At 37.2% G+C, this 26,335-nt stretch overlaps 1 protein-coding gene across 1 annotated transcript in view; it reads right to left on the reverse strand.

Annotated features, from left to right (window-relative positions):
* LOC148442148 (uncharacterized) overlaps positions 1–26,335 on the reverse strand; it is a 290,790-nt gene that overhangs the window by 164,304 nt on the left and 100,151 nt on the right. The window contains exons 9-10 of the mRNA XM_088464170.1: positions 25,926–26,033; positions 20,132–20,236 (exon numbers count right to left, since the gene is read on the reverse strand). Coding sequence (XP_088320296.1) covers positions 20,132–20,236; positions 25,926–26,033 — 213 coding nt within the window. The remainder of the gene's footprint in view (positions 1–20,131; positions 20,237–25,925; positions 26,034–26,335) is intronic.

A 26,335-nucleotide genomic window follows, 5' to 3' on the forward strand; every position in this document is an offset into this window, starting at 1 on the left:
GATCTCACCTAGATAGCCAAGTTTTATGATTCATTTTCATGTTTCAGTGATCTTAAAACTAAACTTTATGTCACAAATCAGTTCTGAATTAAAGAGAAATAATTACATATACCTGCACCAATCCGAACAATTCAAAGAAGGCTAAAAATATTTGTAAAACTTAGTAAGAACATAACATTCTTATAAATCAGGGATGGGGAACCTCAGGCCCGGGGGCCGTATAAGACCCCCAGAATCATTTGGTGCGGCCCTCTGAGCTTTTTTCTGCTAGCCTCTTCTGGCTAGTAGGGTGCCTAGATTGGGACCCTGCAGCAAGAATCTATTCAGCAGTGCCATCTGGAGCATCAGGATGCGTCAAACGGTCACATTGCTGCCCTTTCAGCTACCCGAAGCATCCTCAGGATGCTCCAGGCATTGGTGTAATAACTGGCAATTGTGGTTGCACCACCGTGTGACATCACATGGAGGGGGCGTGGCCTGCACTGGGCCCTCAAATAATGTTATATATATTAATATGGCCCTCGAACGAGAAAAGGTTCCCCACCCCTGTTATAAATTAATGGAAAATAACATTTGTTTTTATGTATAAATAAAAACAAAATGTTATGTTTAAAGCTACTAGAATGTCTTTACCAACCTTGTCTACCATAGGTGGTGGTTAGAGTAATGGAGGAAAATGTTGCACTTGGTCTGTCACTAGTCTGCCCTCTGCTGGTCATTCTGAAGTTCAGTCCTGTAGTGTTGTCTGCATAGAATACATTTTATATAACTACAACTGTTCATACACTTCCCATACTGTAGCTTTAGGTAAGAAATTGTCAATAACCTCCCTTGCCCAGTTAAGATTGTGGAAATGTAATGTTGTTGTCACTGAGAGTAAATTCACTTTATTCTCACAAGTACTTAGTATGCAATCATGAAGGCCAAAGCAAAATTTGGGAAGATGTCCGTATGCGCCTCAGGCCCACAATCTTCTCTATTCAGTATGTCTTTGGGACACAAATGTACAGTGATGTACCATGGGGGGTATTCAGTAATGGAAATGAAGCTTGAATTGAGCTTTAGTGAACTTGATTACATATTGAGAGCTGATGTTTTAGTGACACCATTAAACTGCTGTCTGTATTGTAGATCTTTTACTGTACTCTGTATTGTAGATTTTTTTTGTTGTGATGCTCTCTGTATTGTAACAAGGTTAATAAATAGAGCAATATGTCAATTTGAGAGCCAGTTAGATGAATTAGTTCTGAATTTCTCTAGCTAGAGTTACCATCATTCTAGATCCCACCTAGATAGCCTAGTTTTATGATTAGTAATCAGGTTTCAGTGATCTTTAAACTAAATTATACTGAAATAACTACATATACTTGCACTAAACCAAACAAATTAATTGAGGCCAAAGCTTGTTGTCAGTGGGAGTGGATGAACTAATTTTATCTACAAGAATATAATATGTAATCAACGCATCCCAAACTAAAATTTGTGAGGCTTATCCTCTGCTCCTGAGACCCACAAACTCTTCTGATTTGTATGTCTTTGGGCCACACACGTACAGTGATTCACCACTGGGGCATTAATTTATGGAAATTAAAGCTTAAAATGAGCTTTACTAAACTTGCTCTGAAGAGCAGAGAAGGGACTTGGAGAGCTGATGGATCAGTGTCACTAGTGTAATGCTGACTGCATTATATACAGTATAACTTACTGTGATGCTTTCTTTATAGGTTCAGGGTTAATTGAACTAACTATGATACAAAGGGATACAAACATCTGCACACATATCATAATAATATTCATATTAACCCAATATTTATTATTTTCATAGATATTATTCCAATGGAGAATGGGGGTGCTGCCAAACGACAAAGGAATATTGAAGTGTACACAAAAAAGGGAAAACAGAGATTTGTCTTCATATATGGCGCACTTGTGAAAATTAGAAATATTAAATTCATTATTATATATACGTTAAAAAAATTCCAATCGGAATAGGTTCCAGTGAAATAAAAGTAAAAAAATTAAATGAAAGCGTGATTGTTAACTATTTGTAATAAAGATGTGATAATAAAATAAAAAAAGAAACCCTGCCGTGTGAATATATTTCTTATTTATAATATCATAGATATCCATGCTCTGTTAAACTATTGATGAAGAATGCACTCTATTCACAGTAGAAGAAATGTTCCGTCATCCCCTCTACTTTATATGTATATAGTTCATGGGTAGTAGTATATTCCAATGTGTTATATGGCAATTAGTTTCAATATAGTTGTTACTAGATGCCAATGTGCATGTTATTAATGCACTTTCATGTGTTTTTTAAAAAACAAATGTTGTGATATTATGCAACAATATTGCTGTTTGCAAAACAGACATACTCCAATCCTGGTTATCTGTTTAAATATTATTGAAAATAGAATACACGTAATGCATATGCCACTATTAAAGCAAATATTATTCTGATACAGCTCCGGTATAGTGTCAGCAATTCTTTGATGTTAAGCTGTAGTAATGGCTCTATTATATAGAGCAATAAAGTTGCTTTGCCTAATTATTCTGAGGATAAATATTTATCACATCATAATTTCAATTAGGTTGTAGTATACGTGTTTAGGGTGCAAATAATAGGGCAGTGTTGCCAATCACAGTTGTTTATAATAATTACATAGATTCATACACATGAAGATTATTATTGTCCTGTAACTGGACATATAACACACACACAATAATGTCCTGTAACTGGACACATAACACACACACGGTAACGCCCTGTAGATGACAGAATTAGCATCTATGGTGCTTCATTGTTGTTATAATTTGTTACTGTGTTTAGTCTTAATGCCAACAAATGAGAGCACCGTAGGGGTGTTCAGATTTCGTATTGTGCAACAGTGTTGCCAATCACAGCTAACTCATGAGGCATAGGTACAAAGGCTCTAACTATTAAAGTGTCCTGTAACAGGACAGATACTGCAGTAGATTGTTATAGATCAGAGCACAGAGTACACACAGAGGGTGTACCGCCGATGTGCATTTCGCTGAATAGCTTCTTCAAGGCAAGACGATTGCCTCTGCCACCCCAAACTATATTCATACAGGGGGACCAATGAGATTGTGTCCCTTGATCATGTGGTCTCATAGACCAATCCAACGTTTTCTGATAATACCGCTCTGAGTTCCATGTCTCATCCAATAAAGGATACTGTTTCAGAAGTCACAGGAGGAGGGAGGTGTGTCCCTTACCTCCAATCAGGTTATGATTATCTCAAATGTCTATTGTGGATCAGACGTAACTCATATGTTTATGTGACGGAGGTACGGTGGTGTATTACCCCCCTCCAGTCAAAAGTCCCTTCATAGTATAGATTTTTTTCCTGATACACTGGTTAATTGTATTAAAATATTGAAATCTTTTGACCATTCCTATTGACATTAAATCATTACTACGTATATAGGAAAAATAATTAATTTAGGAAGAGGGGAGAGAAGGGGAAAGAAAGGAGATAAGGGACTCGGAATATGCTGGGTTCCTGATCATACTTTGTGATCCACTAGCTTCATATTTGTGAATATACAATATAGTAAGATGATGGTAGAAAGGAAAGAAAAAAAGGGGGGAAGAATCAAAGAAAGGAAAAAATAATAAAGTAAATAAGGAAAAACCATTATTAAAAAATTGAGAGAATGATAAATAAGAACATTCGTTATATTACCACTAAATTATATAATTAGTATATTGGGCATTTTTAATGTAGTCTCTATAAACTTTAAATGTTTATGTCTTAAATTAATATTAATAATTGGTGATAATAATTACAAATATTGATATACCGTAGTATTAGTAGAAGTAATATTTAATGACGTGAAATAATTTTGAGGTGAGATAAATACTTTTTATATACATTAAGTGATCAATGTGTGAGTGGTAATAATATGTGTACATGTACCCATATATAGGGTAAGTGATTTGACAATTAAAATAATGAAAAAAGTTAAAAAAGATAGAAAAAAGAAAAGAAAAATAAGTGATTAACAAATCCAAAAAGTGAATACAATATAATAATACACATGGTGAATTAGGTGATTAATAAATCTCATAATATTATTCTAAAAATTATAAATATACATATATATATCCTTTGTGATATCAATAATTAAAGATTAAATATAATAAAAATAAATATAAATATGAATAGGCTAGCTATTGCTTAAGTTGGTACCATAGGGAATAATTCAGCAAGAAATTAATATTAATTTAAAAAAACATGTACAAATATATATGTCCTTTGTGGTATATGATACTTTAAATTAATTATACTAAAAGTAGATAAATTAAAGTAATTACCCAATTTATAAGTCCGCAATTTGTTCTATATAGCTATCATGCCGACCCCAAATCTTATATTCCTGTTAAAGTGAGTGTTAATTCATGTACTTATTATCTAGTAAATTGTTAATTTAGATATAGTGCACTAGGAATATATGTATCAATTATGGGATACATATAGATATACATCTATGTATGTACCTATTTACACTTCTACATCTAGACACATCAATGCCGATATATATTTTGCGACAAACATATAATGTCACTGTGTTTCCTTATTAATATCTTCTTAACCTCCACAGGTCATTCAATAAGTTCCTCTATTCGGATTCTTCCATTTGGTAACTATGTTGATGTAATTTCCTATATTAGGTTCTCTTTAAGTGATGTTCTTACTAACAATTGTACTCTAATTAATTTTTAAGAATGTTATGTTTATTTTATAATGAGATAATTGAATAACTTTACAAATTCCGGAAGGGTAGGTGATTCATCTATATTTCAGGAATGTATTATTATATATGTATACACAGAAATCCACATGTACATAGGAGATTCATGTTCTCCTCTAATTACAGTAATCTAGAGAGGTTATACCCAGGTCTTGTGTTTAGAAAAAAACTAAATATAGGTATCAGTATTTATACAGGTACTCATAACTTGTGGTTAGATCACATACATTTATTAACATGGATGTTAATGTTGATTCATAAATTGACCTTTAATTATTTAAAGAAATGGGACATAACTGTTGTTTTCATTTAGGCATTGTGGATGTATACTGTTTATCAAAAAGATGAGTTTAGTCTCTTCTTTCAAAAGTTCTTCATCAAGATTTCCTCCTCGAAATCCTAACTGAACATGTTTCATTCCAAATGATTGTAAGGCATTGGGATTGCTGTCATGGAACTTGTAGAAATGTCTGGCTACTGTTGTAAGAGGTTTGAAGTTTGCCATATCTTGATTGGCATTCTGAATTGTTCCAACATGTTCTAGTATTCTCACTTTGAGGGGCCTTGATATCTTGACCACATATACCTTTCCGCAGTGACATTAGAGATGGTATATCGTCCCTACTGTGTACATGTAACGTAGTTTTGGATGGTCCATTTTTTATTATATTTATCAAAAAAACATTTCTTGGGAATCATGTATTTACAGGCCTTGCAATGTCCACATTTATATGAACTTTTTTTGTTAAAAAATGGCTTCGTATCTGAAGTCATATGACTATGCATCAGTCTGTCTTTTATGTTATGTGATCTCCTCCAACTCATTTGGATTGTTTTAGGTAAGATTTTGGCCAAATCAATATCTGTCTGGTGTAATGACCAATGTTTTTGGAGGATGTTCCTGATTTCCCTCCATTGGGCATTGAAAGTCCCTACAAATCTGATCAGTTCCTCTATATGCTGTTTTATTTTTGGTTTCAGCAGTCTCTCTCTTGGTATTTTCTCAGTCTCCTTAATTGTTATTTTTATTAGCTTTGTGCTATATCCCCGATTTCTCAGTCTTTTACTTAGTTGTTATTTCTGGGAATTGAACAAATCTGGGGTGGAACAGTTTCTTTTTGTCTGCAACATTTCCCCTTTCGGAAATTGCATGAATGGTTGCTGGCAAATGAGAGCTAGTTGAATGCAAAATGCTGTTTGTAGCAGTGTCTTTTCTGAACATGTCTGTGGTAATTTCACCTACTTCATTGATCTTTATTTTTAGGTCTAGAAAGCTAATTTCTTTTTGACTCATGATGTAGGTTAATTTCATATTGAGGTCACTGTTGTTCCTCTAATCTTGTTTGATCACCTTCCCATAGTTTCATAATGTCATCAATGTAACAAAGGTACAACAAGATGTTCTCAGTGTAGATATCATGTTGTTCATGGAAAACTTTCTCCTTCTTCCACCACCCCAGGTATAGGTTGGCATATGTGGGGGCACATGCTGTCCCCATTGCCATCCCTCTAACCTGGAGGTAGTGGCATTCATTGCCGACAAAATAGTTTTTGGTTAACACAAAATTGAGTAGTGTGGTAATAAACTCATTGATTTCATTTGATACTCACACGTTCAAGAAATATTTCAATGCTTGAATACCATTCTCATGCTCTATGCTGGTATATAGGCTTTCTACATCACAGGAATTTACATTCAGATCTTGCAGTTTATTGAGAACATCCATCATATCTCTCACATAGGATGGTAGTGTCAATACATGATTATGCAGATGTTGATCTACAAAAATGCTTGCCTTCTCTGTGAGGTTACCCACTCCTGATACTATAGGTCTCCCAGGGAGGACTTGCTCATTTTTTGTGAACTTTTTGGAGAATATATAGTGTGGAGGTTTTTGGTTTGTCAATTTTTAAAAATTCTAAATCACATTTCTTAATAATTCCATTGTTAAAAGCTGTGGTAATTAGGCCAGTGTATTGCTTGAGAAAATTTGAAGTTGGATTAAAGATAAGTTGTTGATAACAATTTCTATCATTGTTTATTTAATTCCTCAACATGCATCTGTTTAGGCCATAGAACAATGTTGTCCCCCTTATCTGAAGGTTTTATCAAAATATTTTGCCATCTGGTGATTTGGTCAAGTGCTTTTCTTTCTCCTTTAGCAATGTTATCCATGTATGGTTTGTTCGGAGTAAGTAGTTGATCTAAATCTTTTGAGACTAATTCCTGATATTCCTGAGCTGCTTGGCAAATTTTGCTGTCAGGAAAGAATGTTGATTTTCTTCCTTAATTTGGAACCGTCAAATGGTATTTGAGGGTTAGGATATAAAGAGTTGTTAACCTCCTCTAGGTCTTCCAAGATCTCCAATATGGGTTGATCTTCTATTTGTAGTGGGTCACCTTGTAGTTGGATATTGTATATTGGTCTTTTTGTTGACTCTGGTTAAGGAAGAATTTTTTAAGGAGTATTTTCCTGGTAAGTAGGTGTAGATCCTTCTCAATATCAAAACCTATCAAATCTTTGAATGGGGAAAATGAAAGCCCTTTGCTTAATAATGAAATCTGGTCATCATCAAGGATCATCTCTGTTAAGTTGATGACTCTTAACGAGTCATTGGCTATCATTATTTCCGATATTGCCGCTGTTCTCTGGGCTGCTCTCTCCAGTCCAGGATTTCTCTTTTTCTCCTTTATCCTCTTGCTCCTCCTTGTCTTCCACCATCTGTTCCTATTTTGATTCTCACTACTTTGGGGATTTGACCTAAAAAATCCCTTTTGTAGTTGTTAGTGAGGGACATACTGTTCGTACTTTCCCCCTCCGAGGAGTCCATCTCTGATGTACTGTAATTAAGAGAGTTAGCATTTCTTTTATATTGTTTCTGTATTTTCCACATATACTCTATTTTGAAGGTAATTTTCTCGATCCCATTAGAATTTCCTTTGTTTCCTCTCTATTAGATCCTACTCATATTTCTCAACTTCCTTCTTATATTTCTCATAGGGTTTTAATTTCTCCCCAAGTTTTGTTATTTCTTGACTCAACTGGTCTAGGATGATTTCATCGTGTTTAATAAGTATCCCTATTAAGGTCTTAGAGCATTGTGTCAGTGTAGTTTCCCATTCATGCTTTAAATCATTATTAACTAGGTGATATATCGGAAACAATTTGATTCTCAGGCCTCTTGGGATTAACTCATTCTTCAGATAGTTGTCAAAAGTGGTTTTATTTCACCATGTCTTAATTTGTTTCATAAGTGAAGATTTTAAAGTATACACCTCATCTGACCATTCTTTAAATGTCAGATCTTGTTTATCAGTATTGGTATTAAAAAGAGAGCCAATATAATTTCTGTGTTTATCCCGCCTGTCCTCTAAATCCCTGCTGAGACTAAAAGATGTCATGTTTGGGGTGTAGGCAAACTAATTAATATGTATCAGATAATTTTATAATGTATAGATTCAACAATTATATTCTAATGTTTATTAATGATAAATTTATTATGGTGCTAGATATTTCAAGGAAAACTGGATTATCAGTTACTACAACTGCATATGATACAAAGGGATACATACATCTGCACACATATAATAATGTTCATATTAACCCCATATTTATTATTTTAATAGATATTATTCAAATTGAGAACGGGGGTGCTTCCAATCGACAAAGGAATATTGAAGTGTACACAAAAAAGGGAAAACAGAGATGTGTCTTCCTATATGGCGCACTTGTGAAAATTTGTAAAAATGTAATTCTTTATTAGATATACATTAAAAAAATTCCAATTGGAATAGGTTCCAGCGAAATAAAAGTAAGAAAATTAAATGAAAGCATAATTGTTAAACTATTTGTAATAAAGATGTGATAATAAAATCAAAAAAGAAACCCTGCCGTGTGAATTTATTTCTTATTTATAATATCATAGATATCCATGCTCTGTTAAACTATTGATGAAGAATGCACTCTATTCACAGTAGAAGAAATGTTCCGTCATCCCCTCTACTTTATATGCATATAGATCATAGGTAATAGTATATTCCACTGTCTTATGTGGCAATTACTGTAGTTTCAATATAGTTGTAACTAGATGCCAATGTGCGTGTGTTTTTTAAAAAACAAATGTGATATTATGCCACAATATTGCTGTTTGCAAAACAGACAGATACTCCAATCCTGGTTATCTGTTTAAATATTATTGAAAATAGAATACACGTAATGCATATGCCACTATTAAAGCAAATATTATTCTGATACAGCTCAGGTATAGTGTCAGCAATTCTTTGATGTTAAGCTGTAGTAATGGCTCTATTATATAGAGCAATAAAGTTGCTTTGCCTAATTATTCTGAGGATAAATATTTATCACATCATAATTTCAATTAGGTTGTAGTATACGTGTTTTAGGTGCAAATAATAGGGCAGTATTGCCAATCACAGTTGTTTATAATAATTACATAGATTCACACACATGAAGATTATTATTGTCCTGTAACTGGACATATAACACACACACAATAATGTCCTGTAACTGGACACATAACACACACACAGTAACACCCTTTAACTGGGCAGCTGACAAAATTAGCATCTATTGTGCTTCATTGTTGTTATAATTTGTTACTGTGTTTAGGCTTAATGCCAACAAATGAGAGCGCCGTAGGGCTGTTCAGATTTCGTATTGTAGTGTTGCCAGTCACAACTAACTCATGAGGCATAAGTATGCCGGCTCCAATTATTAAAGTGTCCTGTAACTGGACAGATACTGCAGTAGATTGATATAGATCAGAGCATAGAGTACACACGGTGGGTGTACCGCCGACGTGCATTTCGCTGAATAGCTTCTTCAAGGCAAGACGATTGCCTCTGCCACCCCAAACTATATTCATACAGGGGGACCAATGAGATTGTGTCCCTTGATCATGTGGTCTCATAGACCAATCCAACATTTTCTGATAATACCACTCTGAGTTCCGTGGCTCATCCAATAAAGGATACTGTTTCAGAATTTACAGGAGGAGGGAGGTGTGTCACTAACCTCCAGCAGGTTATGATTATCTCAAATGTCTATTGTGGATCCAATGTGACTCGTATGTTTATGTGATGGCGGTATGGGGGTGTGTTCCCGTCCTCCAGTCAGAAGTCCCTTCATAGTATAGATTGATTTCCTGATACACTGGTTAATTGAATTAAAATATTGAACTCTCTTGACCGTTCCTATCGACATTAAATCATTACTACGTATATAGGAAAAACAATTAATTTAGGAAGAGGGGAGAGAAGGGGAAAGAAGGGAGATAAGGGACTCGGAATATGCTGGGTTCCTGATCATACTATGTGATCCACTAGCTTCATATTTGTGAATATACAATATAGTAAGATGATGGTAGAAAGGAAAAAAAAGAGGGGGGAAGAATCAAAGAAAGGAAGGAAACACCATTATTAAAAATTGAGAGAATGATATATAATAACATTCGTTATATATTACCACTAAATTATATAATTAGTATATTGGGTATTTTTAATGTAGTCTATATAAACTTTAAATCCTTATATCTTAAATTAATATTAATAATGAAAAATTCTTGATAATAATAAAAAATATTGATATACTGTATAATTAATAGAAATAATATTTACTGCTGTGAAATACACTTTGAGGTAAGATACAGCTTAACATCAAAGAATTGCTGACACTATACTGGAGCTGTATCAGAATAATATTTGCTTTAATAGTGGCATAGGCTATACGTGTATTCAATTTTCAATAATATTTAAACAGATAACAACCAGGATTGGAGTATCTGTCTGTTTTGCAAACAGCAATATTGTTGCATAATATCACAACATTTGTTTTTAAAAAACACATTAAAGTGCATTAATAACACACACATTGGCATCTAGTTACAACTATATTGAAACTAATTGCCACATAGCACAGTAGAATACACTATTACCTATGAACTATATGCATATAAAGTAGAGGGGATGACGGAACATTTATTCTTCATCAATAGTTTAACAGAGCATGGATATCTATGACATTATAAATAAGAAATACATTCACACGCAAGGTTTTATTTTTTGATTTTATCATCACATCTTTATTACAAATAGTTTCACAATCATGCTTTCATTTAATTTTTTTACTTTTTTTTCGCTGGAACCTATTCCAATAGGAATTTTTTTAACGTATATCTAATATAGGAAGACAAATCTCTGCTTTCCCTTTTTTGTTTACACTTAATAGAACTGACCACATGTCTATTCTCGAACCAGTTAATTAAGTTGTTTCTGAATATATCTAGAAACAGCTGCCATTACTCTTGATTTCACCAATATATCCAAGTTTTATGTTTAATGTTCAAGTTTCAGTGTTTTTAAAATCAGACTTTATGTCACAAGTCAGTCTTAAATTTAAGAGAAGTGTCTACATATAACTGAACCATTTTAAACAAATCAAAGCAGGCCAAAGGCAATTGAAAGAATGTCGGATGCAAGAAATATATATTTATGTCAATGAATACACAATGTAATTGTTTAAGTCACTACCAGCCTTGTCTACTGTCGGTGGTGGTTAGAGGTATAGATGAAGATGCTGCACCTGGTATGTCACTAGTCTGCCCTCGGTTGGTCATTCTGAAGGGCAGTCCTGTAGTGTTGTATGCATAGAATGCATTTTATATACCTATGACTGTTCATACACTGTCTATATTTGTCAATCACCTCGCTTGCCCAGTTACATTAGCCTGAGATAAAGTACTGTTATTGTCAATGGTAGTTGATGAACTAACTTTTTTCCACAATGACATAATATGCAATCATCGCACCCCAAACTATAACTCGGAAAGCTGTCTATCTGCTCTGAGGCATCAATCTAAGCTTCACATGTACAGTGATTTACAATTTGGGCCTTTAGTTGAGGAACTGAAATCACAAAAAAAGATTTCTTTCTGCTCCAAATCCCCACAATCTTGTTTATTAAGTATACCAATGGGATAAACATGTACATTGCTTTCCCATGGGGGCTTTCCTTTATAGAAATAAAACTTAAATTGAGATTTACTAAACTTACCCAGAAGAGCAGAGAATGGAACTGGAGATCCTATGAATATGTGTCACCATTAAACTGCTGTCTATATTTTACATTTATTTACTGTGATGCTTTCTGTATTGTAGATTTTATAAAGTTACTCTCTCTGTATTGGATCATTGTTAATCATTAGAGCAACATGACGAGTTTTGAACCAGTTAGATGAATTGGTTCTGAATTTATCTACCTAACGTTATCAACACTCTAGATCTCACCTAAATAACCAAGTTTTATGATTCGTTTTCAGGGTTCAGTGATTTTAAAACTAGACTTTATGTCACAAATAAGTTCTGAATAAATGAGAAATAATTACATATACCTACACCAATCTGAACAATCCAATTAAGGCTAAAGATATTTACAGGAATTAGTAAGAACTAGGGGTGTGCACCGGCCCCTTTTCGTGTTTTGTGTTTTGGTTTTGGATCTGGATCTTTCTTCGTGTTTTGGATCTGTATTTTTTTTTTAAAAAAGCATAAAAACAGCTAAAATCACAGAATTTGTGGGTTTTTCTGCTCCTATGCTATTATTAACCTCAATAACCTTAATTTCCACTCATTTCCAGTCTATTCTGAACACCTCACACCTCACAATAGTGTTTTTATGTCCAAAAGGTTGCACCGAGGTAGCTGGATGACTATGCTAAGCGACACGAGTGGGCGGCACAAACACGTGACCCATCTAGGAGTGACACTGCACTGGCAGACAGCATGGCAGTTTGAAAAACTAGGCCCCAAACAGTACATAATGCAAAGAAAAAAAAGAGGTGCAAGATGGAATTGTCCTTGGGCCCTCCCACCCACCCTTATGTTGTATAAACAGGACATGCACACTTTAACAAAGCAATCATTTCAGCACCAGGGTCTGCCACACGACTGTGGCTGAAATGATTGGTTCGTTTGGGCCCCCACAAAACAAGCTGGCAATTAATCTGTCCCTGCACAAACTGGCTCTACGGAGGCAAGATGTCGTCCTCATGCTCCTCATCCACCGATTCCTCACCCTCTTCAGTGTTGTGTACATCCTCATCCTCACAGAGTATTAACTCGTCCCCACTGGAATCCACCACCACAGGTCCCTCTGTACGTTCTGGAGGCTGGTCTCCCTGGAAGAGTTGATAATTCATTTTGATGAACATCATCTTCTCCACATTTTGTGGAAGCAACCTCCTACGCCTTTCGCTGACAAGGTTCCCGGCTGCACTAGACACTCTTTCTGAGTACACACTGGAGGGGGGGCAACTCAGGTAAAATAGAGCCAGTTTGTACAGGGGCCTCCAAATTGCCTCTTTTTCCTGCCAGTACAGGTATGGACTGTCTGACATGCCTACTTGGATGCTGTCACCGATGTAATCCTCCACCATTCTGTCAATGGTGACAGTATCATATGTAGTGACAGTAGACATGTCAGAAATTGTTGCCAGGTCCTTCAGTCTGGACCAGATGTCCAAACTTGGGCCTGCCTGCCCTGCATCACCGCCAGTGGGTTGCTTAGGATAGCTAAGTTTTTTCCTGGCAGCCCCAGTTGCGGGAGAAAATGAAGAAGGAGCTGTTGACGTGTCACGTTCCGCTTCAGCTGACAGTGTGTTCACCAGCAGGTCTTTACACGTCTGTCGGCCGGAAAGAGAGACACCACATAGGCTTTAAACCTAGGATCGAGCACGGTGGCCAAAATGTAGTGGTCTGATTTCAACAGGTTGACCACCCTGGAATCCTGGCAAAGCGAATGAAGGGCTTCATCCACAAGTCCCACATGCCGAGCGGAATTGCTCCATCTTAGCTCCTCCTTCACTTTTTCCAGCTGCTTCTGCAAAAGCCTATTGAGGGGAATGACCTGACTCAAGCTGGCAGTGTCTGAACTGACTTCACGTGTGGCAAGTTCGAAGGGCTGGAGAACCTTGCACAACACGGAAATCATTCTCCACTGCACTTGAGTCAGGTGCATACCCTCTCCTTTGCCTATGTCATAGGTGGATGTATAGGCTTGTATGGCCTTTTGCTGCTCCTCCATCCTCTGAAGCATATAGAGGGTTGAGTTCCACCGCGTCACAATCTCTTGCTTCAGGTGATGGCGGGGCAGGTTCAAGAGTGTTTGCTGGCGCTCCAGTCTTCGGCACGCAGTTGCTGAATGGCGAAAGTGGCCAGAAATTTTTCGGGCCACCCAAAGCGTCTCCTGCATGCCCCTGTCGCTTTTCAGAAAATTCTGCACCACCGAGTTTATTGTGTGAGCAAAACATGGGACGTGCTGGAATTTGCCCAGATGTAATGCCCGCAAAATATTGGTGGCGTTGTCAGATATCACAAATCCCCAGGAGAGTCTAAGTGGGGTAAGCCACTGGGCGATGATTTCCCTCAGTTTCTCTAAGAGGTTGTCGGCGGTGTGCCTCTTACTGAAACCGGTGATACACAGCGTAGCCTGCCTTGGAACGAGCTGGCGTTTCTGAGATGCTGCTACTGGTGATGCTGCTGCTGTTGCTGTGTAAGGTGATACATCTACCCAGTGGGCTGTCACAGTCATATAGTCCTTAGTCTGCCCTGTTCCACTTGTCCACATGTCCGTGGTTAAGTGGACATTGGGTACAACAGCATTTTTCAGGACACTGAGGACACTTTTTCTGATGTTTCTGTACAGTCTCGGTATCACCTGCCTAGTGAAGTGGAATCTAGACGGGATTTGGAACCGGGGACACACTACCTCCATCAATTGTCTAAATCCCACTGCACTAAAGGCGGATACCGGACGCACGTCTAACACCAACATAGCAGTCAAGGCCTCAGTTATACGTTCTGCTTCAGGATGACTGCTGTCATACTTCATCCTCCTCGCTAAGGACTGTTGGAGGGTCAATTGTTTAGTAAAAGTAGTGGTGTTCCTACTTCCTCTCTGGGATGATGAACGACTCCCAGCAGCAGCAACAGCAGCAGCAGCAGCAGCAGCAGGAGGTGTAGCAATGCAGGATCCTCCGGAGGAATCCCGGATAGGAGAGTCAGTCATGCCAGTGACATGGCCTGCAGGACTACTTCCGATCCTGACTAAGGAGGAAATTGACGAGGAGGGAGTTGACGGTGTGGTTTGTAGGCCCTTGGATACAACAGGACAACGGGATTTAGGTGTCCCTGGACTGCTTACGGTCTTAGCCAAAGTTTCTGAACTTGACAGTAACTTTTTATGAATGCGCTGCAGGTGCCGTATAAGGGAGGATGTTCCTAGGTGGTTAACGTCCCTACCCCTACTTATTTCACCTTTACATATGGTACATATGGCAAGACAGTTGTTGTCTGGATTTGGATAGAACTATTGCCAGACCAAAGAGGTGGAATGTTTGGTCTTCTGCCCAGGCATGACCGTGATGGGCTTTTTCATCCCACGGACAACTGTCTCCCCCAGAGCCTGATTTAAACAAACCACATCACCATCAGAATCCTCCTCGCCAACTTCCTCCTCAGCGCAAGCTACACCAGTATCCTCATCCTGTTGTACTTCAACAGTGACATCTTCAATTTGCATATCAGCAAGTGGACTGTGGGTGCTCCTTTCAGCACTTGCAGGGGGCGTGCAAATGGTGGAAAGAGCCACCTCTTCCCGTCCAGTGCTGGGAAGGTCAGGCATCGCAACCACCACCACACTTGGACTCTCCTTGGGGATTTGTGATACCTTCTTAGAACACACAGTTCTTCGCTATGCTTTTGCCAGCTTAACTCATTTGATTTTTTTAGTGGGAGGAGGGCTTCCATCGTCATGTGAAGCTGAACCACTAGTCATGAACATAGGGAAAGACCTTAGCCATTCCTTGCCACTCCGTGTCATAAATGGCATATTGGCAAGTTTACGTTTCTCTTCAGCTGATTTAAATGTTTTTTTCAAGGTCATTTTCCTGAACTTTATCATTTGGGATTGTATGTGCCCTCTACTATGACTTTGGGCATCGGCCTTGGCAGACGATGTTGATGGCATGTTATCGTCTATGTAATGACTAGTGGCAGCAGCTTCAGCACTAGGAGGAAGTGGTTCTTGATCCTTCCTTATTTTATTTTTATCGGAGAAAGTTTGGTCCTCCATTTATGTTATATTGATATATACGTGCGGCTAAGGCGCACACAAACACAGAAAATAATTTTTTATTTTTGTTGGAGACTAGTGCACTTTGTGGGTTACACCACCCTTTAAGAAATGAGCCTGCCGGCCCTTTGCTTATGGGACACAGGCGCACGCTTGGCGCTGCTCCTTTGTTGATGCACGTGCAGCCACAGTGCACACAATTCTCAAACACAGAAAAAAAAAATTATTTTCTTTGGAGTGCCCTTTGGGGGTTACAGCACCCTTTAGTGGTCAATCCAGCCGGCCCTTTATTTATGGGACACAGGCGCACGCTTGGCACTACTTTGTTGATGCACGTGCGGCTACTGCGCACACAATTCACAAACACAGAAAATATTTTTTTATTTTGTTTGGAGTGTACTTTGGGGGTTACAGCACCCTTTAACGGACAAGCCAGCCGGCCCTTTACTTATGACATAGGCGCACGCTTGGCACTACATTGCTGATGCACGTGCGGCTACTGCGCACACAATTCACAAACACAGAAAAAAAAAAAATTATTTTGTTTGGAGTGTACTTTGGGGGTTACAGCAGCCTTTAACGGTCAAGCCAGCCGGCCCTTTACTTAAGACACAGGCGCACGCTTGGCACTACTTTGTTGATGCACGTGCGGCTACTTGCGCACACAATTCACAAACACAGAAAATATTTTATTTTTTTTTGCACTTGGGGGGAGCACCCCAGATGGACAGAGCACCCCCTGGACAACACTACAGCACCCCTTTAGGACTGGGACTCTGCACAGGGCTTTGGAGTGAACACAGCCCCTATGGACATCTGACTGCACAACACAGTCCAGCCAGCCCCTATGGACTTTGGAGGAGTGGACACAGCCCCTATGGACAACAGCAGCACAGCACAACACAGCCAGCCCCTATGGACTTTGGAGGAGTGGACACAGCCCCTATGGACAACAAGAGCACAGCGCAGCACAGCACAGCACAACACTACACTACACTACACTACACTACACAGCCCAGCCATCCCTAACTCCCACCCTCCCTCTTCACTGTCCACAGCCGAGTGAGAAAATGGCACCGACGCGGGTACCTTATAAAGGATCCAAAACCACGAGACCCGAAAGGCGGGATGATGATGTTTTGCCTCGATTTCAGATCCGAATCAGGCGGGAAAAGTCGAGCCTGACTCGGATCTGCCTCGGATCGGGGGGGCTCGGGGGGGTTCGGATTTCAGAAATCCGAACCTGCTCACCCCTAGTAAGAACATAACATTCTTATAAATGAATGGTAAACAACATTTTTATATGTATAAATGAACAGAAAATGTTATGTTTAAAGCTACTGGAATGTCATTACCAACCTTGTCTACTATAGGTGGTGGTTAGAGGAATAGAGGAAGATGTTGCACTTGATCTGTCACTAGTCTGCCCTCTGCTGGTCATTCTGAAGTGCAGTCCTGCAGTGTTGTCTGCATAGAATAAATTTTATATAACTACAACCATTCATACACTTCCCATACTGTAGCTTTAGGTAAGAAATTGACAATAACCTCCTACGACCGATCATACACTGTCTATATTTGTCAATCACCTCGCTTGCCCAGTTACATTAGACTGAGGTAAAATAATGTTGCTGTCAATGGGAACTGATAAAGTAATTATTTTCGCACAAGGACATAATATGCAATCATCGCACCCCAAATTATAACTCGGAAAGCTGTCTATCTGCTCTGAGGCATCAATCTAAGCTTCACATGTACAGTGATTTACAATTTGGGCCCTTAGTTGTGGAACTGAAATCACAAAAAGGACTTTACTGAGCATTATCAGAAGAGAAGAGCAGAATGAGGACCTCCAGAGATGACAAATGTATCACCAGGTTCCCCTCATCACCAAGCTGTAGTTATGCCATAGAAATACTTTATGTATCGCAGATATGTCACTCTTATGCTCTCTGTATTGCTTCTAGAAGATAACAACTATAATCTAATTGGTTGATATGGACAACAACTCCAAATAAATATACCCCCGGTACTCAATGAGATAGCCAAGTTTTACAATTAGTGTTTACAGTAGGTTTAATTGATCTTATAATCAGACTTTATACCACAAGTCAGTCCTGAATTGAAGAGAAATAACTACACATACCAGCACGAATTTCAACAAATCAATGGAGGCTAAAGGTTGTAATACAAAATGAATTGTTTTTTGCTGCTAATAGGTCACTACCAACCTTATCTACTTTTGGAGATGTTTACAGGGTTGGAAGATGTTGCACTGGATCTATTAGTAGTCGGCCCTCTGCTGGAGGTTATGTAGTGCGGTACTGTAGTGAATTCTGCATAGAATACATTTTATATAACTGTCACCTCTCATGCACTGCTGATTTTGTAGTTTTTGTATATGAAACAATAAATAACCTACAGTACTGGCCAAGTAACACTAGACTAAATAAAGATAATGTTGTTGTCAGTGAGAGTGAATAAACTATTATTTTCATAAGAACATAATATGCAATCATGGAGCCCCAAAGCAATATTTGGGAAGATGTCTTGCTGCTCCTAAGGCCCACAATCTTTCTAATTCAGTATGCCTGTGGGCCAAAACATATACATTGATGCACCACGGGGGCATTCATTTATGGAAATTAAAGCTTAAATTGAGCTTTACTAAACTATCCAGAAGAGCAGATAAGGGAACTGGAGATCCTATGAATCTGTGTCACCATTAAACTTCTGTCAATATTTTACATTTGTTTACTGTGATGCTCTCTATATTGTAGATTTTATACAGTGATTCTCTCTGTATTGGAACAACGTTAATCATTAGAGCAACATGTCGATTTATGAACCAGTTAGATGAATTGGTTCTTAATTTATCTAGCTAGCATTACCATCATTCTAGATCTCACCTACATAGCCAAGTTTTATGATTAAGGTTTCAGTGATCTTCAAACTAGACTTTATGTCACAAATCAGTTCTGATTTAAAGAAAATATTACATATACCTGCACCAATCCGACCAATCCAATGAAGGCCAAAGATATATGTAGGAATTAGTAAGCTACTGGCATGTCTTTACCAACCTTGTCTAGTGTAGGTGGTGGTTAGATGAATAGAGGAAGATGTTGTACTTGGTCTGTCACTAGTCTGCCCTCTGCTAGAAATTATGAAGTGCAGTCCTGTCGTGCTGTTTAAATAGAATACATTTTATATACCTACGACTGGTCATACAGTGTCTATACTGTAGCTTTAGGTAAGAATTTGTCAATAACCTCCCTTGCCCAGTTACATTAGACTGAGGTAATGTAATGTTGTTGTCAGTGGGAGTAAATTAACTAATTTTTTCCCACAAGGACATAATATGCAATCATTGTACCCCAAACTATAATTTGGAAAGCTGTCTATCTTCTCTGAGGCATCAACCTAAGCTTCACATGTACAGTGATTTATAATTTGGGCTTTTGGTTGTGAAACTGAAATCACAAAAAGGACTTTACTAAGCATTCTCATAAGAGAAGGGAAGAGAAGAGAAGAGTAATGACCTCCAGAGATGACAAATGTATCACCAGATTCCCTTACTACCAAGCTGTAGTTATGATGCAGAAATACTTTATGTATTGCAGATATGTCACTGTGATGCTCTCTGTATTGGTACAAGGTTAAAAATTAAATCAGCCATTTGTTGAGTCATGAACTAGCTAGATAAATTGGTTGGGCATTTATGTAGCTAAGGTTACCATCGATCTAGGAGGTATATTGTATTTACTAAAGTGCAGATTTTTAGAAGTGGAGTTGTTGCCCATAGCAACCAATGAGATTCTAATTGACAGTTATCTGGCACCTTCTAGAAGATACCAGCTAGAATCTGATTGGTTGATATGGTCAAGAACTCCACTTACAAAAAACCCTAACTTTAGTAAATATACCCCCTGGTGTCATCCAGATAGCAAGGTTTACAATTAGTGTTTATAGTAGGTTTAATTGATCTTAAAATCAGATTTTATGCAACAAGTCAGTCCAGAATTAAATAGAAATAACTACATATAACTGCACAAATTTCAACAAATCAATGGAAGCCATTGATTTGTATTTGAAAGAACATAAAAATCCTACATATAATTGAATTTGAAATATATTTGTCTTTTTTATAAAGTAATACAAAATGAATTGTTTTAAACAGCTAGAAGGTCACTACCAACCTTGTCTACTTTTGGAGGTAGCTAGAGGGGTGGAAGATGTTGCACTGGAACTGTTAGTAGTATGGCCTCTGCTTGTGGTTCTGGAGTACAGTACTGTAGTGGTTTCTGTATAGAATACATTTTATATAACTGTCACCTCTCATGCAATGCTGATATTGTAGTTTTTATATATGAAACAATCAGTAACATACAGTACCTGTCCGAGTAACACTAGACTCAGTAAAAGTAATGTTGTTGTCATTGAGATCGAATAAACTATTTATTTTCATAAGAATATAATATGCAATCATGGAGCCCCAAAGCAATTTTTTTTCAGGGTTCAGTGATCTTAAAACCAGACTATATGTCACAAAAAAATTCTGAATTAAAGAGAAATAATTACATATACCTACAACAATCTGAACAAACCAATTAAGGCTAAATATATTTGCAGGAATTAGTAAGAATGATGTTGTCAGTGAGAGTGAATTAAAGTTTTTTGTAGGAGAAAATAATATGCAAACTTGGAGCCCAAAAGCAAAATTTGGGAAGATGTCCGTATGCTCCTCAGGCCCACAATTTTCTCTATTCAGTATGCATTTGAGCCACAAATGTACAGTAATGTACCACGGGGGCATTCAGTCATGGAAATTAAGGCTTAAATTGAGCTTTAGTGAATTTGATTAGAGTGGCAGAGAAGGGACATTGAGAGCTGATGGTTTAGTGACACCATTAAACTGCTGTCTGTATTGTAGATTTTTTACTGTAATGTTCTCTGTATTATAGATTTTTTTGTTGTGATGCTCTCTGTATTGTAACAAGGTTAATAAATAGAGCAATATGTTAATTTGTGAACCAGTCAGATGAATTGGTTCTGAATTTATCTAGCTAGAGTTACCATCACTCTGGATCTTACCTAGATAGCCAAGTTTTATGATTAATATCCAGGTTTCAGTGATCGTAAATACAAATTATAATGAAATAACTACATATACTTGCACTAAATCGAACAAATTAACGGAGGCCAAAGTTTGTTGTCAGTGGGAGTGGATGAACTAATTTTATCTACAAGAATATAATATGTAATCATCACATACAAAACTAAAATTAGGAGGATGATCCTCTGCTCCTAAGACCCACAATCTCTTCTATTTTGTATGTCTTTGGGCCACACACGTACAGTGATTCACCACAGGGGCATTCATTTGTGGAAATTAAAGCTTAAAATGAGCTTTACTACACTTGCTCAGAAGAGCAGAGAAGGGACTTGGAGAGCTGATGGATCAGTGTCACTAGTGTAATGCTGACTGCGTTATATACAGTATAACTTACTGTGATGCTCTCTTTATGGGTTCAGGGTTAATTGAACTGACCACATGTCTGTTCTCAAACCAGTTAGATAAGTTAGTTCTGAATATATCTAGCAACAGTTGCCATTACTCTTGATTTCACCAAGAATTCCAAGTTTTATGTTTAGTGTTCAAGTTTCAATGTTTTTAAAATCAGACTTTATGTTACAAAGTCCTAAATTTAAGAGAAGTGTCTACATATAACTGAACCATTTTGAACAAATCAAGGGAGGCCAAATGCAATTGAAAGAATGCGGGAAGCAAAAAAAATATATATTTATGTCAATAAATGCAAAATATAATTGTTTAAGTCACAACCAACCTTGTCTACTGTCGGTGGTGGTTAGAGGAATAGATGAAGATGTTGCACTTGGTCTGTAACTAGTCTGCCCTCTGCTGGTCATTCTGAAGAACAGTCCTGTAGTGTTGTCTGCATAGAATACATTTTATATACCTACGACTGGTCATACACTGTCTATATTTGTCAATTACCTCGCTTGCCCAGTTACATTAGACTGAGGTAAAGTACTGTTGTAGTCAATGGGAGTTGATGAACTAACTTTTTCCCACAAGGACATAATATGCAATCATCGCACCCCAAACTATAACTCGGAAAGCTGTCTATCTGCTCTGAGGCAACAATCTAAGCTTCAGATGTACAGTGATTTACAATTTGGGCCTTTATTTGTGGAACTGAAATCACAAAAAGGACTTTACTGAGCATTCTCAGAAGAGAAGAGCAGAGTGAGGACCTCCAGATTTGACAAATCTATCACCAGGTTCCCCTCATCACCAAGCTGTAGTTATGCCATAGAAATACTTTATGTATCGCAGATATGTCACTGTTTTGCTCTCTGTATTGCTTCTAGAAGATAACAGCTATAATCTAATAGGTTGATATGGACAATAACCCAAAAAAATATACCCCCTGGTATCAATGAGATAGCCAAGTTTTACAATTAGTGTTTACAGTAGGTTTAATTGACCTTATAATCAGACTTTATACCACAAGTCAGTCCTGAATTGAAGAGAAATAACTACATATACCTGCACAAATTTCAACAAATCAATGGAGGCTAAAGGTTGTAATACAAAATGAATTGTTTTTTGCTGCTAATAGGTCACTACCAACCTTGTCTACTTTTGGAGATGTTTACAGGTTTGGAAGATGTTGCACTGGATATATTAGTAGTCGGCCCTCTGCTGGAGGTTCTGTATTGCGGTACTGTAGTGAATTCTGCATAGAATACATTTTATATAACTGTCGCCTCTCATGCACTGCTGATATTGTAGTTTTTGTATATGAAACAATAAATAACCAACAGTACCTGGCCGAGTAACACTAGACTAAATAAAAATAATGTTGTTGTCAGTGAGAGTGAATAAACTATTTTTTTCATAAGAACATAATATGCAATCATGGAGCCCCAAAGCAATATTTCGGAAGATGTCTTGCTGCTCCTAAGACCCACAATCTTTCTAATTCAGTATGCCTGTGGGCCAAACATGTACATTGATGCACCACGGGGGCATTCATTTATGGAAATGAAAGCTTAAATTGAGCTCTACTAAACTATCCAGAAGAGCAGAGAAGGGAACTGGAGATCCTATGAATCTGTGTCACCATTAAACTGCTGTCAATATTTTACATTTGTTTACTGTGATGCTCTCTATATTGTAGATTTTATACAGTGATTCACTATAATTTGGAAAGCTGTCTATCTTCTCTGAGGCATCAACCTAAGCTTCACATGTACAGTGATTTACAATTTGGGCCTTTGGTTTTGAAACTGAAATCACAAAAAGGACTTTACTAAGCATTCTCAGAAGAGAAGAGAAGAGTAATGACCTCCAGAGATGATAAATGTATCACCAGATTCCCTTACTACCAAGCTGTATTTATGATGCAGAAATAATTTATGTATTGCAGATATGTCACTGTGATGCTCTCTGTATTGGTACAAGGTTAAATATTAAATCAGCCATTTGTTGAGTCATGAACTAGCTAGATAAATTGGTTGGGCATTTATGTAGCTAAGGTTACCATCGCTCTAGGAGGTATATTGTATTTACTGAAGTGCAGATTTTTAGAAGTGGAGTTGTTGCCCTTAGCAACCAATGAGATTCTAATTGACAGTTATCTGGCACCTTCTAGAAGATACCAGCTAGAATCTGATTGGTTGATATGGTCAAAAACTCCACTTACAAAAAACCCTAACTTTTGTAAATATACCCCTGGTCTCATCCAGATAGCAAATTAGCAATTAGTGTTTATAGTAGGTTTAATTGATCTTAATATCAGATTTTATGCCACAAGTCAGTCCAGAATTAAAGAGAAATAACTACAAATAACTGCACAAATTTCAACAAATCAATGGAAGCCATTGATTTGTATTTGAAAGAACATAAAAATCCTACATATAATTGAATTTGAAATATATTTGTCTTTTTTATAAAGTAATACAAAATGAATTGTTTTAAACAACTAGAAGGTTACTACCAACCTTGTCTACTTTTGGAGGTAGTTAGAGGGGTGGAAGATGTTGCACTGGAACTGTTAGTAGCTGTGGTTCTGGAGTACAGTACTGTAGTGGTTTCTGTATAGAATACATTTTATATAACTGTCACCTCTCATGCAATGCTGGTATTGTAGTTTTTATATATGAAACAATCAGTAACCTACAGTACCTGTCCAAGTAACACTAGACTCAGTAAAAGTAATGTTGTTGTCATTGAGAGCGAATAAACTATTTATTTTCATAAGAATATAATATGCAATCATGGAGCCCCAAAGCAATTTTTTTTCAGGGTTCAGTGATCTTAAAACCAGACTTTATGTCACAAAAAAGTTCTGAATTAAAGAGAAATAATTACATATACCTACAACAATCTGAACAAGCCAATTAAGGCTAAAGATATTTGCAGGAATTAGTAAGAACATAACATTATTATAAATGAATGGTAAACAACATTTTTTTATGTATAAATGAACACAAATTGTTATGTTTAATGTTACTGGAATGTCATTACCAACCTTGTCTACTATAGGTGGTGGCTAGAGGAATAGAGGAAGATGTTGCACTTGGTCTGTCACTAGTGTGCCCTCTGCTGGTCATTCTGAAGTGCAGTCCTGTAGGGTTGTCTGCATAGAATACATTTTATATCACTACAACCATTCATACACTTCCCATACTGTAGCTTTAGGTAATAAATTGTCAATAACCTCCCTTGCCCAGTTAAACTAGACTGCAGAAATGTAATGATGTTGTCAGTGAGAGTGAATTAAAGTTTATTGTAGGAGAAAATAATATGCAATCTTGGAGCCCAAAAGCAAAATTTGGGAAGATGTCCGTATGCTCCTCAGGCCCACAATTTTCTCTATTCAGTATGCATTTGAGCCACAAATGTACAGTAATGTACCACGGGGGCATTCAGTAATAGAAATTAAGGCTTGAATTGAGCTTTAGTGAATTTGATTAGAGTGGCAGAGAAGGGACATTGAGAGCTGATGGTTTAGTGACACCATTAAACTGCTGTCTGTATTGTAGATTTTTTACTGTAATGCTCTCTGTATTATAGATTTTTTTGTTGTGATGCTCTCTGTATTGTAACAAGGTTAATAAATAGAGCAATATGTTAATTTGTGAACCAGTCAGATGAATTGGTTCTGAATTTATCTAGCTAGAGTTACCATCACTCTAGATCTCACCTAGATAGCCAAGTTTTATGATTAATATCCAGGTTTCAGTGATCGTAAATACAAATTATAATAAAATAACTACATATACTTGCACTAAATCGAACAAATTAACGGAGGCCAAAGTTTGTTGTCAGTGGGAGTGGATGAACTAATTTTATCTACAAGAATATAATATGTAATCATCACATACCAAACTAAAATTAGGAGGATGATCCTCTGCTCCTAAGACCCACAATCTCTTCTATTTTGTATGTCTTTGGGCCACACACGTACAGTGATTCACCACAGGGGCATTCATTTGTGGAAATTAAAGCTTAAAATGAGCTTTACTAACTTGCTCAGAAGAGCAGAGAAGGGACTTGGAGAGCTGATGGATCAGTGTCACTAGTGTAATGCTGACTGCGTTATATACAGTATAACTTACTGTGATGCTCTCTTTATGGGTTCAGGGTTAATTGAACTGACCACATGTCTGTTCTCAAACCAGTTAGATAAGTTGGTTCTGAATATATCTAGCAACAGTTGCCATTACTCTTGATTTCACCAAGAATTCCAAGTTTTATGTTTAGTGTTCAAGTTTCAGTGTTTTTAAAATCAGACTTTAAGTCACAAGTCAGTCCTAAATTTAAGAGAAGTGTCTACATATTACTGAACCATTTTAAACAAATCAAGGGAGGCCAAATGCAATTGAAAGAATGCGGGAAGCAAAAAAAATATATATTTATGTCAATTAATGCAAAATATAATTGTTTAAGTCACTACCAACCTTGTCTACTGTCGGTGGTGGTTAGAGGAATAGATGAAGATGTTGCACTTGGTCTGTCACTAGTCTGCCCTCTGCTGGTCATTCTGAAGAACAGTCCTGTAGTGTTGTCTGCATAGAATACATTTTATATACCTACGACTGGTCATACACTGTCTATATTTGTCAATTACCTCGCTTGCCCAGTTACATTAGACTGAGGTAAAGTACTGTTGTTGTCAATGGGAGTTGATGAACTAACTTTTTCCCACAAGGACATAAAATGCAATCATCGCACCCCAAACTATAAGTCGGAAAACTGTCTATCTGCTCTGAGGCATCAATCTAAGCTTCAGATGTACAGTGATTTACAATTTGGGTCTTTAGTTGTGGAACTGAAATCACAAAAAGGACTTTACTGAGCATTCTCAGAA

This window comes from Taudactylus pleione, unplaced genomic scaffold (genome assembly GCF_031769625.1).
Source record: "Taudactylus pleione unplaced genomic scaffold, aTauple2 ptg001605l, whole genome shotgun sequence".
Taxonomy (NCBI): domain Eukaryota; kingdom Metazoa; phylum Chordata; class Amphibia; order Anura; family Myobatrachidae; genus Taudactylus; species Taudactylus pleione.